Source organism: Melopsittacus undulatus, chromosome 4 (assembly GCF_012275295.1).
Source record: "Melopsittacus undulatus isolate bMelUnd1 chromosome 4, bMelUnd1.mat.Z, whole genome shotgun sequence".
Taxonomy (NCBI): Eukaryota; Metazoa; Chordata; class Aves; order Psittaciformes; family Psittaculidae; genus Melopsittacus; species Melopsittacus undulatus.
Window position 1 is genome coordinate 44,022,992 of NC_047530.1, and position 14,711 is coordinate 44,037,702.

Here is a 14,711-nt window from a genome sequence, read left to right on the forward strand (position 1 = left end):
GAAAACTACTAAACTGGAATCATCAAGTCAGAAAGTCATAAAGTGCTTAGGATTGTTCAGACCATTGTTTTCAGAGGCTGTTTTGAATTTCTACATACCTGCTTCCTTAAGTTCTCATAGGCTATGGTTGCTATTTTGAGTTACATTTTCTTTATGCTAAGCACTTTCCTTAGGGCTGCAAGACATTTTTGAAGCACAAACTGTCCTGTAAAACTGATTAAGTAGACAAGGGCCTGCTTTCACCCTGTGCTAATACAGTCCTTTGGTGTTTCAGGCCTTTTAATTGTATCGGAATGGGTTAAGTAGCTACAAAGCTTGTAGTTGCTGGTTTGATAATTTTCAAAATTATCTACATCGTTAATGTTTTCTTTTTATAAAAGTGTGTCTCTTCCTGCCAAGTGGATAACTGAGCTAACAGGTTTTTTGTATGTTTTTATTCCTTATTTCTTTAGCCTCCAAAACACTTATTAATAGTATGCTACGGGACCCTTCTCAGATTCCAGATGGAGTTCTAGCAAATCAAGTCTATCAGGTATTAATCACAGTTGTCTTTTTTTATTCTTCTCCTTTTTTTTTTTCCTGTGGCGGTGCTGTTATCTGTCTAGCAGAGTAAAAGATTTTAAACCTCATTTAATTACTGTCATCGTAAACTATCAGTGAGGTCAGGGTGCACCATAAATGGCAATGCAGTATTTGTGAGGGGAGCATTTCACTTTTTAATAGCTTGCTTTTATAGTGAATAAAAGCATGCAGGTTTTGTTTTCTGTGATTAAATCTGAACAGCATCTGATAGCCTTTTTGAAGAAAAGTAATTACTGTTTTTAAGGTTCTTTTTAACTATAATGGTTTCACATTGCCCATCACTATACTACTTCTCTTATTTGTCTGCAGTGTACTGTGAATGACTGTTGTTATGGACCACTGGTGGACTGCATCAAACAGTATCCTTTCCCATAAAATTTTAGGTGCACAATTGACGAGTTTAGGCTGTGTGGAAGAGATGTGTCTAGCTTTAACCTGACATAAAGTTCTGCTTCACGAAACACGTTTCATACTCCTCTGTTTTACATTCAATCAACTAGAGGGTCACTGCAAAGCTTTCTCTTATACTGTTTAACAAAAATCAGATGGACCACGGGAAGTTGTCAGTTCAGTGGCTACACGTTCATATGCCTGATTGAACCTCTTTGGTTTTGATTAGTTGAAATTCATGTCTGGTTTTCTATTAAGACTGGACAACAGTGCTTGGAGCAGTGGAGTTGGGCTAGATAATCTCTGGAGATACCTTCCAATCTCAACTCTTCTGTTGAGTTTTAATTGGAAGGTTTTCAAGTGCAATTCAGGTATGATTGACCAATTAGTATTTTGAAATCTGACATTCCATGCAGTTCTTTTACTTTTTCTTCTTCGTAAAGGAAATGAGTCTAGCTGTAGGAAAAAAAAACGATGTAGCTTGAATTTTAAAGGTGTTGGGTTTGGCTGTTTTGGTTTTTTTTTGTGGGGGGCGGTTAGTGTTGAAATGGTTATATTAGAGATCCTCAATATCCAGTGAGAATCCCGAGGAAACTTCTCTTGGTATTGAGTATTCCAGACTAAGAGTATAATTTGTTAGGAAGGATCATTGCAACCCTAACTCTGTTTTCATAGAATCATAGAATGCTTTGGGTTGGAAGGGACCTTAAAGTCATCTAGTTCCAGCTCCTCTGCCATAGGCAGGGACACCTTCCACTAGACCGGGTTTTAACAAGGAGACCAGGCTTCAGTGAAGTCCTGAATGAGTAGCTCTTCTGTTTCAGTCTGCTATGAAAGGAATAGTTTCAAAATCATGACCTCCTGTCACTGAGCCAGCTACCAAGGCAATTGGCTCCCAAGTCCTAGGGATTCCATGCATAAATCTCTGCATGCAGTCTGGGGTATGATCCTGATTTCACCATACAGTTGCAGGATAGAACAGCTACAATGATGTTTACTTATGCATGAAAAACGACACTTTTTTTAGGTGTGATACGTGTGGTAGTTACCCATTAAAAATATGTTCTTTCCATTAGAAATACTTGTCTGATATATACTACAGACTCAGCCCTGCGCTCATTAACTTTAACAGGAGCAGGATGAAGTTCTAATTATATTTGTATTTTCTGGTTTTAATCATAATTTTATGTATTCATTGAGAATATCTTCAACATTAAACACAGCTCTATGACAGCGGATTAATCTAATAAATCACAGTTTTTAAAAGATTGTTAATCATTAATTTTCACATCTAGAAATGTAAGATTAATATTTTTATGACAAACAGTCTGGCTATAGTCTTCTGAAAGTGTCATACTTAAAAGTAATAATAACAGAATATGTAGAATTATGACCAGTTTTTAAGAATAACTTGCCTGCAGTCTATAAAGGTCTTTTCTATCCTCTTCAGATTCTGGTTCGAGTGAAGTTATTGACTATGCAGTGACATCAGTGAGCATAATGAGGAGTTTTTTAATTCCATTTTGGTACAGAAAAGTTTAATACTAAACTATGCAAGTGCATTATCCACAAGTATGTTGCTGAATTAGATGTTAATTTTGAGGTGCATAAAATAGTTTAAAATCAATTTAAAGTTAAGGTTTTAAAAGCATAATGTCTTTTGAAGGATTGCATATTGATTTTAAATATAACTATCTAATTGTATATGCATGGACTAAAGTATGAAGTCAACCTCTTTGTAAATGCCAAGAGGCTATTTTTCAGTAATAGTTCAGATGCTTACGGGAAACTAGGCTGCTAGATTGCATGAGTAGAAAATGGCTTGTGAGGTTATTTACAAGTTTTGCCCCATAGTCATTGCCATACATCAATAACAGGTACTATTATAGACTAAGTCTAAGTGTTTCTGCTTACGATGCATTATAAATTCCATTTGCAGTATTTTTCTTACATTTCTGCTGTTCTTCATTTACCCCTTTTGTTCTGTAAATGCTAGAGTTTAACATAATATACTGTTTCAGTTAATAAAAACTATATGTGTAAATGCAGTGATTCCATACAATCAGTATTTTTGCTGTTCAGCATAAAGTGTTGATATAAATTAAGTAATTAACTCTAATTGTAAGGTGATCTGTAGTTTAAATTTTCAGAAGTTATTCTAAACAGAGTTAGGAACTTAACTGTTTTTAATGTAAGGTCCTTTATCATGATGCTCCATAAGATTATTCTTCTTAAAAGCTTCCAGAACAGAACTTTGACCTCCAGGAGGATACATTAAAAATACTTAATGTGGTGACTTTTCTACATGTTGCTAAGAATAGCACATTGGATCAACAGGCTGTCAGTGAAGTGAAAAGGACTTCACTATAAAATATTTCATCCTTCCCTAAGTTCATGCTTCTGAAAAATCAATTAAAAGGATGTTTTGTTACAGTAAGATGTTTCAGATGGCTGTGGTGCCTATCAATTTCTGAATATAAAGAAAAAAGTAGTTTATTTCATTCTTTGCTGAATTCGAGAATTGATACACTAGTCAGTAAAGACCAAATTAAAAGGTATTTCAGTACATGTTTTAAGCTCACTTTCTTTTAAATTTTGGAGGGAAATAAAGCAAAAATTGAAATATTAGCCTTATTTATACTGAATAAATGTGATCTAATTGGTCTTGTTTTTGTAAAGTGTATGCTGATGATACAGTAGTCTAATTTTCACAAAGTGCTAAATACCTCTGAAAGTCCTTGTAAGGTATTTAAAAACTTAGAGTTCAAATCGTTGTTCACTTCTGAAATGCATATGAAAGCAAATGTATTTTTTCATTAATTACTTTACCTGTGATGTTTTTCTGAAGTTGGTTCTTCCATTTCTTAATCTAAAGCTATCAGCGCTATTGGGCACGAGCATGAAGTCTTGCTGCGAGGAATGCTTTTGGAAAAAAATCTCTCTTTCATAGGTAAGAATTTGTAGTAGGGGCTAGCTAGCAAATCCTTAACTTCAAAGATTTCAGTGACTGTTTACCTAAGAAAAAAATAAGCCTCAACACTCTTTGTATTAGGTAGTAAAGGAAGAGTAAGAAATGATTGATGCTGTACATGTTATCTTTTATTGATTTAGAACTGAGCAGGAACTCAGTTACCTAATACCCTCTATATACAGCACATGCACAGGCTTGCAATTAATATTTTATAGAATAAGTAGCTGAAAAAAATGCTTTAATATCTGCTGCAGTATTACTTTTGGTGTCATGAGATATTAGCCATAATCTAGGCCTTATGAGACTTAGGAGGAAGCATAAGAAATATTAACTTCAAAATGCTTTATGTATTAAAGAACTGTGAGAGGATTCACTCATTTAGCTTTCTGTGCAATTTCTGCTGAATTTTTGCCCCCTGCCTACTAAGCAATGCAAGTACTCATTTCACAATCCCTATGTTTAAAATCATTTTAAGGATTAATTAGAAAGTTATTTTCAGTTGGTTTTTTTTTTAGCTTGCACTATGTTTATTGTACATGAGTGACATTAAAACAAAGATTAGTATTTAAAGCATCGTTCCTCTTATTGTGATAATAAACTTAAAAGTGACTTTTTAGATCTTGGACTTGTTATATGATGAGACAATAGCAAAGTGAAATGCTGTCTTTTGTTTATATTGTACTAAATTTGTATTATCAGGGAATTTTGCTGGTTTTATCCAGCTTAATATTTTGGAAACTTTAAACAAATTTAAGAAATTAGAATGACTATTAAAGTTTTTAAAATATTTGCCCATGTAATTAAGCAACAGAGTTAGTGTGATCTTTTATTTTAGAGAAAAAATGAAAAAAAAGACAGAAATAAGTAATGCATTCAAACCTGCAGATGACACTGTGAAAACGTGAGGAAGTAGTTTTTCCCACTTGGCTATAAGAGCAGGGGTACAGGTAACAGGCTTAAGCTGTAATTGCAGAGATGATGATGAGTTAAAATACTAAACAGTTCTAGGAGCCGTAAGTGTAAAACAAACTGCCAGGGAAGGTTATGGAATCACCTTCAATGGAAAATTCAAGGCTAGGCTTGACATTCATCCATCAAAGCTGGTAATGAAATCAGTCCTGTCACGATACAAGGGAATGGACTAGATGACTCACAAATGAATCCTCAACCCAATGATTATCATTTTATTCGGGTTGTGCAAGCTTGTGTACTACACAAATCAGATTTAAATTTTGATGTTTCATGACCTTGGATAAGCATCGGTTTTGTCTTTAAAAATAAGCTTTAAGAAATTCATGTTGTCAAAGTATCTAGAGTGGATTAACTCATTAGAATATAAACATATAAATGAAAGAGCTTAATTTATTGTTTAGATTTTATGCATAGTGAAATACTGTTTAGTCATGATGTAAGATCAACACTGTTAGATGGGCTTATTTATTTCTGTCCATGGCATGTGTCTTTTAAGGTTTTAGGTATTAAAGAAAAAAAAAAAGAAAGTCGTTTCCTTAGTATGTGCAAGATTAACCCTACTGAATCCCTCACGATAAAGTCTTTCCTTTTTTAAAAATTACTTCTAAAAGTGCTTGAAGATAACTTCAGCAAAACAGAAGAGATGACAGTATTTCCTATAGGTCAACAAATTCAGGCTTTGTTAGGCTCTGGGAAAGACTACATTCCAGTTTTGAAGATGGCCCAGGACTTAGATTGCTGTACTTGCAATTCCATTACTTTTTAACATGTGTTACAAAGCGAATACTGCAGTTTCTATATTAGTTTACTATTCCTCAAGAATAGTAAGGTTTTTGTATCAGCTCTCTTCACCTGAGCAACAGAGAGTCTAAGGACATGGTGAACATAAATCACCCCAGTATCGTTTTGGAGCATGAAACAGCTCTTCAGTTCCAGGACATAATTTATCTGTTTCTAGAGCAGTTAGCTTTCACAGCCTAAAGATCAGAAGTAACACTTTCAGATTCACCCAGAAATTGATTTGAAACCTATATAAACTAAAGGGGTTTGCTTTTCGTTAATCTACTGTTTATGAGAAGCACATAATATACCATGTTCTCTCTTCAACAAAAACACAGCTCTCAAATCTTTATCACTTTTCTTAGGATTAAAGTGATCAGTGGAAGTATTCTCTCAAAACAGGCAAACCATTTCACTTGCCATACTGAAATGCCAAGAATTTCTAGGTTCTGTGTAGGGTCTTTATGGGTTTGTACCTTTGCCATGAATATACTACTAAAGCTTTTAGCTGTATGGGGAGGTACTGACCTTTGTCTGGAATCATATCCTTCTTTGGTTCTCACTATGTTCTTCAGTAGTAGCCTGGATATAAATCATGAAATCCGGTCAGTGTTTTCTGCTGTGATCTTAAATTTGCAGTTGCTGCTCATTCATGCACCAACAGAAGAATGTTTGGTTTCTTCGTTATGTCCAGAGGCTAGTATAAGAACAATGATGTGTTAAATGGTTATGATTGAGTGTGAAGTTATGGCAAAGATGAAGCTGCAGTTTTGTTGGAAATCTAAATGGGGAATCTGTAGAAAACTACTTAGTAGTGCTGTTTCAATGTAATTTCAAATCTCAGGATGCATAAATATAACTGTCAAAACTGTTGCTGGCTGGCTTTCAGTCAATTGTTAAATTATTCTCTCAACCCGTGCAAAAGCTAAAAGGTGCAGAATGCTACCTCTGTAGCTTCTAGACAAATCTGAAACGTAACTGGGCTGAAAAGCTAGAGCTTTTATTTTGGTGGAGTTTCAGTTAAAAAAAAAAGGGTTTATGGTAATTATGGGGAGTATCTGTATCTCTTTCACCTCTCCTCCCCCTGCCAAATTTATAAAGCTTCAAAACACTTAAAGACATGGTAATCTATAATTATGTTCCTACATGATAGACAACTCACATCAATAATATACATGGGTTTAAAACTTATTTTATAATGCTATTCACAGTACAGAATGTCAGGAGAAACCAAATGAAAACATTCAAAAAAGACTTAAAGCAAAAAACTTGTTCTTTTTCAAGCTGTGGGTTAGTATCAGACAATCTGATTTCAACAGAATGATTTCTATGATTCTTAATTCTATGATTTTAAAAGTAATCAATTAGCCTTGAAAAAAGAATCTGCAAAAGAATATTGAAAGTAATGCTGATGCAGACTCCAGTTCTGAGACTTGCCAAGTTCACTTATCAGGAAATGTTTACCCCTTCCTGGCTTTCAGTGGGTTCTTTTAAGTTACATTTCCCGAACCCCATTTTCAAGAAGGGGAAAATGGATCACCCGGGGAATTACAGACCAGTCAGTCTCACCTCTGTGCCTGGCAAAATCTGGGAGCAGATTCTCTTGGAAGGCATGCTAAGGCACATGAAAAAGAACAAGGTGCTTGGTGACAGCCAGCATGGCTTTACTAGGGGAAAATCCTGCCTGGCCAATTTGGTGGCCTTCTATGACGGGGCTACAAACATGGACAGGGGTGGAGCAGTGGACGTCATCTACCTGGACTTGTGCAAAGCATTCAACACTGTCCCACAGGACATCCTTGTCTCTAAATTGGAGTGTCATCAATTTGATAGGTGGACCACTCAGTGGATAAAGAACTGGCTGGATGGTCACACGCAAAGAGTTGTGGTCAATGGTTCGATGTCTGGCTGGAGACCAGTAACGAGTGGTGTCCCTCAGGGATTGGTGTTGGGACCGGTCTTGTTTAATATCTTTGTCGCTGACATGGACAATGGAATTGAGTGTGCCCTTAGCAAGTTTGCCGATGACACCAAGCTGTGTGGGCCTGTTGATATGCTGGAGGGAAGGAATGCCATTCAGAGGGACCTTGACACACTTGTGAGGTGGGCTCATGCCAACCTCATGAAGTTTAACCATGCCAAGTGCAAGGTCTTACTCCTGGGTCGGAGCAATCCTACGCACAGCTACAGGTTGGGCAAAAAGGAAATTCATGGTAGTCCTGCGGAGAAGGACTTGGGGGTGTTAGTCAATGAGAAAATGAACATGAGCCAGCAGTGTGCACTCACAGCCCATAAAGCCAACCGTATCCTGGGCTGCATCAAGAGGAGCATGACCAGCAGGTCGAAGGAGGTGATCCTGCCCCTCTACTCTGCTCTTGTGAGACCTGACTTGGAGTACTGTGTGCAGTTCTGGTGTCCTCAACATAGAAAGGACATGGAACTGTTAGAACAAGCCCAAAGGAGGGCCACAAGGATGATCAGGGACTGGAGCACCTCCCGTATGAAGACAGGCTGAGAAAGTTGGAGCTGTTCAGCCTGGAGAAGACAAGGCTGCGTGGAGACCTCATAGCAGCCTTCCAGTATCTGAAGGGGGCCTACAGGGATGCTGGTGAGGGACTATTCATTAGGGACTGTAGTGATAGGACAAGGGGTAATGGGTTGAAACTTAAACAGCAGAGGTTTAGATTGGATATAAGGAAAAAATTCTTTACTGTGAGGGTGGTGAGGCACTAGAATGGGTTGCCCAGGGAGGTACTGAATGGTCCATCCCTGGCAGTGTTCAAGACCAGGTTGCATGAAGCCTTGAGTGATATGGCTTACTGTGAGGTGTCCCTGCCCATGGCAGGGGGGTTGGAACTAGATGATCTTGAGGTCCTTTCCAATCCTAACTATTCTATGATTCTATGAATTTTTGATACTAGCATTTGTTAGACATGAAAGAAAAATACTGAAGTTTGTATTGCTCTTTGTGTCTTCTTAAACAATGAAAACTTTATCTGGAACATCCTGTTGTCTTTTTTGTAATGTTTCAAACAAGAGCAGACTACAGTTAAATAGAGTTGGATAAATATGGATATTTTTTTAATCAAGATTAAAAGATCACATATAGTTAATTCATTTTTATGACACAAAACTCTCTACTCATACATTCTGTTAAATTAGAACTTTGTTAATCTTAGCACTCTTTATCCACATTCCTGACAATCTTGACAAATTTGAAAAAATAGCCAACAACCAGGTCTGTCTCTAAATCCTAAAAAAGTTTAGTAGCTGATCAGGTGATACAATGAACTGCTGCATTGCAAAGACTTGTATTTACAATATGGTGTGGTTAGAGTGAAGAACTACTCTCAAATTTCAAAAGAAATACTGCATCTATCAAAATTAATAAACAGCTATTGCAGTTTACACCTAACTGAATGTACAACTTTGCAAAATCACTCCTGTCTCACTTTCAGCTATGAATTCACTATATTAAAAAAACACTTCAGACTTACATTCTTCAATGGGAAAGATGAGGGGAGTGTGCTTTAGGCACTTTTAGAATATTTGGATTTCTAAGAGTGTATGTTTTTCTTGTCATTAAAATGTTACTTGGACTCAAACTGCTGACCTTTCAGGATATTCACAAAGTATTCAAAAACTGAGTTCTGAACACTGGCCATGAAACTACTGTCCTAACCTGATAAATGGATTGGAAATAAGCTACCCAACAGTGAGAATGGACCATTAATTTTAATCAAAGGTGATGTAGAAAGGCGAATGGGATGCATGACAATGTCAACAGCCCAGTAGGTGTTAACGGGCTACACAGCCTTACTTGTTACTAGGTAGTGCCATTAGTTGAGCTTGGGTGAAGACAGAAAGCCATGCCTGGAATTGAATGACCAGGTCACTCCAAATTCTAATGGAGAAATGGTGTTTCAGAAATACCTGTGTAATGGTATCAGAAATCAAGGACAATAGTTTAGAAAATATTAAGGGCAGTATTAAGGGCTTGCTTAGGCTTCCTTTTTTTTTCTTTTTTAAGGTAGCATCTTTTGTCTGCTGCATTTTTGCTTTGCTCAGTTGTTATTGTTTCCTGGAATATTCATCTCTAATATTTGTAAGCAATAGAGTTGTATAGTTTATGTTAGCAGAATTTCTAGGTCTTTGTATGTTCTGAAATTGAATAAATTCTACATATTGCAGGATGCAAGAGAAACTAAAATTGTGGCTTCTCTCCTTCATAAATTTCTGGAAGAAAAAGATTTTCCTGTTCTTTTTTTAACAACTTTATGCTAGCATTAAAATAAAACCAAGAAGGCAGCTACAGTATATCTACGTTTGTGGAGTTGATAGGATTAGTCTTAATGCTTCCTAATGTGGGGAGACTCTTCTTTCAATCAGCAAATATACTTCTTTATTTTGAATATTTGGGGGTTATAAAATACTATATGACAGCTTGAATTAATGATGTTTTTAATGAAGACATAAAAATGCAGGGATGACAAAGAACTACAAAGGTTCATTTAATCTGACACAGCATTGCATGCATAAGAAAGATATGTATGACTGCATTAGTAATTCTTACACTCTTATTTAAAATAAAAATAATTATGCTGCTGTCTACTTAATAGAAGAGTTTTATAAACAATAGTTCTTATTCTGTATGTATAGCTGAAGATCAGCTTCGTGCAAAGGGTTATGACAAAACACCAGACTTCATTTTAGAAGTGCCAGTAGGTAAGTCTTTTAAAGAATTGTTATTGTTTTATTTTTATTAGAAATGTGCATGCTAAAATATTACAGCTACACATTACAGCTATACAGCTGTATATTAAAGGATGCTACAAATTAGCATGGGTATTTTTCAGTAGTTATGTAATAATTTTAAGAACTTCTAGTTTGGGTCAGAGAGATTTGCTCATAAGTAGTATTATCCAATGCTTCCTCTTTGATTGCTGCATGTTTTTGTCTCATTATCACAAAAAGAAAACCAAGGAACAGTAAGAACCCCCAGACACCTGCTTCCTCAAAGCTGCTCTGTTCACTGTCTTTCTGAACTGAACTCTGAAATACCTATAAATGTTTTCTACTTCTAGACCAAATCAATTCAAAGCAGTGTAGAGCATTACCATTACACCTATAGGTCATTGCATAAAGATTTGTTGTAGTGCCATTATTCTCTTGCCATCACTTTGCATCTAAAATACAACCCGGCAGTTCTTTTTTTTCTTTTTTTTTTTTTATCCTGTGTAGCAAGAAGCAAGAAGGAATAAAAGTAGGTATAAAGGTCATGTCAAAGCCCATCTACATTTTCTGGTCTTGAGGCCATCTAAGAAGGTAATCAGGTGACGTAGTGGCTGGGCCATAGAAGAAGAAACATCAATGTTGTCTAAGTGTAAAGGATTATTAATCACCTTTTGTAAATTGACTTTCATGCCAAAAGATGACAACTTTGCCTCCATAAAACACAGCACCTGTCAATGCAGGTGTCTGACAGAGAAAACAAGAAAGCTGAAAGTAGCATGTGAAAGTCATATACGTGACTAGCTTTTCGTTCTTCATATTGACAACAGTTGGAATTCTTACTAACTGATTTGTACACTGGTATAAGGAACTGAGGTGTGTACTATAAAATGTCTCCCTACTCAGAAGTGCTTGAGATGCTGTCTTTCAGCACGATAGTCTTTTAATAGATGAACAACTATGTATATGAGAGTCTTCTGAAAAGTTCCATGATGTTTGTATTCATAATCATATTTCCAGAAAAGAAAAATGGTAATGATGTTAAGGTTATATGTACAAACCAAAAAATAACTTTGTAGCTAAAGCACTCTATATTTGAAACAGTGAGCTTTGGCATCCTGATGACCTGCAGTTCCCAGACAGTTGTCAAGCCACACCTGGAGAGTTTTCAGTTATCTTCTACTACTTCACTATCATAATTCTTATATGTGGAGGCTCTCAGAAAGCTACCAAGGACCTGAGGACATGAGAGAACAGTTTTTGTTTATCCAGTCTAAAGTTACCTGGGAAGATTGTGAAATTACACTGTCGCAAAATGGCTGAGGCTGGAAGGCATCTCTGGTAGTCATCTGCTCAAGCATGTCCAGGTGGCTTTTGAGTATCTCCAAGGAGAGACTCCACAACTTCTCTGGGAAGCCTGTGCCAGTGCTCAGTTACCATTACAGTGAAAAAGTGGTTCCTGATGTTCAGACAGACCCTCCCATGTTTCAGTTTGTGCCTGCTGCCTCTGGTCCTGCCACTGGGCACCACTGAAAAGAGCCTTGTTCCCTCTTTGTAACACCCGCCCTTCAGATATTTATACATATTAGTAAGTTTCCCCAGTAATGTGGACTACAATATATGCAATACATACTTGATATCAAGATATTCACTTTTATATTGGAAACATGTAAGATTATATCCTATCCAGGAGCCTGACTAAATGGAACTAGGAAAGCAACTAGGTGTAGCTAATTTTTTTAGTGCTTGAGAAGGGAAACTGGGAAACACCCAGAAGTCTTAGGTTTGTAGTATTACCCTATTAGAAATAAGGTTAAAAATAGCCATTAATTTCTTTTGAGTGGATTTGTCTCTAAAAATCAAAACAGTGCTAGTGCATTACTTTTCTCACATTATTTTAGTCACTTGAGATTGACACAAAATAATTTTCTACCTGTTGTCCAGTCTGAGCAAATGTATGGCCATTCTTGCATTCTCTTCTTCATGACTCACTACCTGCCTAGGAAAGGCAAATGCTTCTTATAAATTGCTTCTCAATTGACTACACAGTTTATGCCTCAGCTGTTAGATCTCCTAGGGTCTAAAGGCACTAGGGGGGGTATTGGGAGCGGGGGAAGCTAACTACATAAGTTAACTTGGTTACTGATAGCATGGTAGTGGTGGCATACAGAGCTTAGTGTGGTGGCTTCATGTGGTATTTACCCACATTTCCCAAGTAATTTTGCAGTCTGCTGTAAACTGTGTGTTGCCACAGCTTCTTCTAATCTTTCTGTATTGTCTTTCTGAGATGGCATGTTCTGAGATGCCAGTTGAGTACTTCATCCCTGGTCAAACTTAGTCTAAGACATCATGACTGTGGATATTATAGGCAATGCAAAATGAAGGAAACATTTTTAACGACCTCAGTAATCATACACAACATTACATTAGAGAAAGAATTATTATTTTTTTTAGAGTTAGTTTCATGATTTCTCCTGCAAAATTGGGTTGTCAGCTTCAGAAAGGACTTTATAAAAGAAAAAGCAACCTTTTGTTAACGATGATCTTAAGGTCCTTTCCAACCCTAACTATTCTATGATTCTATGAGAAATTCACTTCTACAAGCAGTGAGGAAAGATGTGAACCAGAGCAAATCCCACAGACTGAAACAGAAATTCGGAATCACATTTTTTCACATAAGCCTTCTTATTCCTAGCTTCTTTCTGGTAAAGCATTACTGTTTTGTAAAGGTAAGAAAGAAGATATGTATCTACGATAAACATCATTGCTGTTCTCACACCTTCCACTCCTCATTGATGAGAATTTGCTTGTTTTAACAGTTTAGCTAACTGTTCTTGTTATTCATCAGAAGTTTTCAATTCCTTACCTGACAACTGCTTTCCAGCAAAGTAAGGATAAAAGTGTAACACAATTGCACATTGGTCTAGTCTCTTTTTCTTTATATTCAGATTGTGTTAGAATAAATGCAAATATCTGAAATGGGGTGTAATTAAACTGCTATCATTATCCATTGAAATAGATTTTTAAATTGAAATAATTTTTTTTTTTAAAATGTCCTGTGCATATATGAAAGATATTTTTTATAAATACATAACTCTGTTGCAATAATGAATTATATGGTAGTTTGAGGAGGTAAATAAGATATTCCCAAACACATTCTTCCAGGCTGCTGAGTGTGATTTTAAGAGTTCTGTTTATTTTCTGCTGTCACCCTAGCTGTTGAAGGACACATAATTCACTGGATTGAAAGCAAAGCCTCTTTTGGTGATGAAAGCAGCCACCAAGCCTACTTGCAGGACCAGTTTTGGAGCTACTGGAACAGGTACCTTTCTGCTATTTTTCCTTATAAACAGGACTGCGTTTTTAAAAGAAGTTATAGGAAAAAACATCAGTGACTATTAAGCTATGTTGATAAAATTCATGTTACCAGTCTGGTGTTTTGAATGTCATTATTTAGTATTCCAAACTGGAATGCTGAAATATTTGTGAAAAATTCACATCATAATTGTTTACATGCAGCAGATACATATGGTAATTTTACAGCAATACTACTTTGGTACAGAATAAGTTACTTTGGTACAGAAGTCAAATTTCAGTTTTTTTAGTACTTGCCTTTGAAGGCAGAATTTGCTGTAATGTTTTGAAATGCCTGCAAGCTGCCAAATTTGTTATAAACTCTTCACACTAACCAAGTGGGCTTTTTGTGTAAAGAACTACATTGCTCATTGGCATTGTATCTGGGATTATACTGTTTCACTGTTTGTTTGGGTTTTTTTAAATAAAGTATTTTTTCATATGTTACCTATCTTTTAACTAGTAATAACAACCATCTTCAAACTAAAAAAATGTAGTATTTCAGGTACATAAGGAGGGAGATAAGTTATGCTGGACCAAATTTCTGAACATGTTGATGGTATTGGTATAAAGATCTTTTCTTTTAAAGATGGTTAAAATTGTTCTGATTTACTCTTTTAAAGATAATAATTGTGAAAGATAGTCAATATGAAAGATCATGGCAGTCAGGTGAAGTTCCTGATGACTAGAAAAAGGGAAATATAACCCCCATTTTCAAGAAAGGGAAAATGGATGATCCAAGGAATTACAGACCAGTCAGTCTCACCTCTGTGCCTGGCAAAATCTTGGAGCAGATTCTCCTGGAAGGCATGCTAAGGCACATGAAAAAGAGCAAGGTGCTTGGTGACAGCCAGCATGGCTTCACTAAGGGGAAATCCTGCCTGACCAACTTGGTGACCTCCTATGATGGGGCTACGGAACTGATGGATAG

General features: G+C 36.3%; 1 protein-coding gene across 5 annotated transcripts in view; it reads left to right on the forward strand.

Annotated features, from left to right (window-relative positions):
* The window catches only part of CDIN1 (CDAN1 interacting nuclease 1), a 125,390-nt gene that overhangs the window by 48,537 nt on the left and 62,142 nt on the right, over positions 1 to 14,711 (forward strand). For all 5 annotated transcript variants that reach the window (XM_031049095.2, XM_031049096.2, XM_005149285.4 and 2 more), the window contains 5 exons: positions 453 to 532; positions 892 to 941; positions 3,855 to 3,922; positions 10,355 to 10,420; positions 13,643 to 13,748. In XM_031049095.2, the coding sequence (XP_030904955.1) occupies positions 453 to 532; positions 892 to 941; positions 3,855 to 3,922; positions 10,355 to 10,420; positions 13,643 to 13,748 (370 nt within the window). The remainder of the gene's footprint in view (positions 1 to 452; positions 533 to 891; positions 942 to 3,854; positions 3,923 to 10,354; positions 10,421 to 13,642; positions 13,749 to 14,711) is intronic.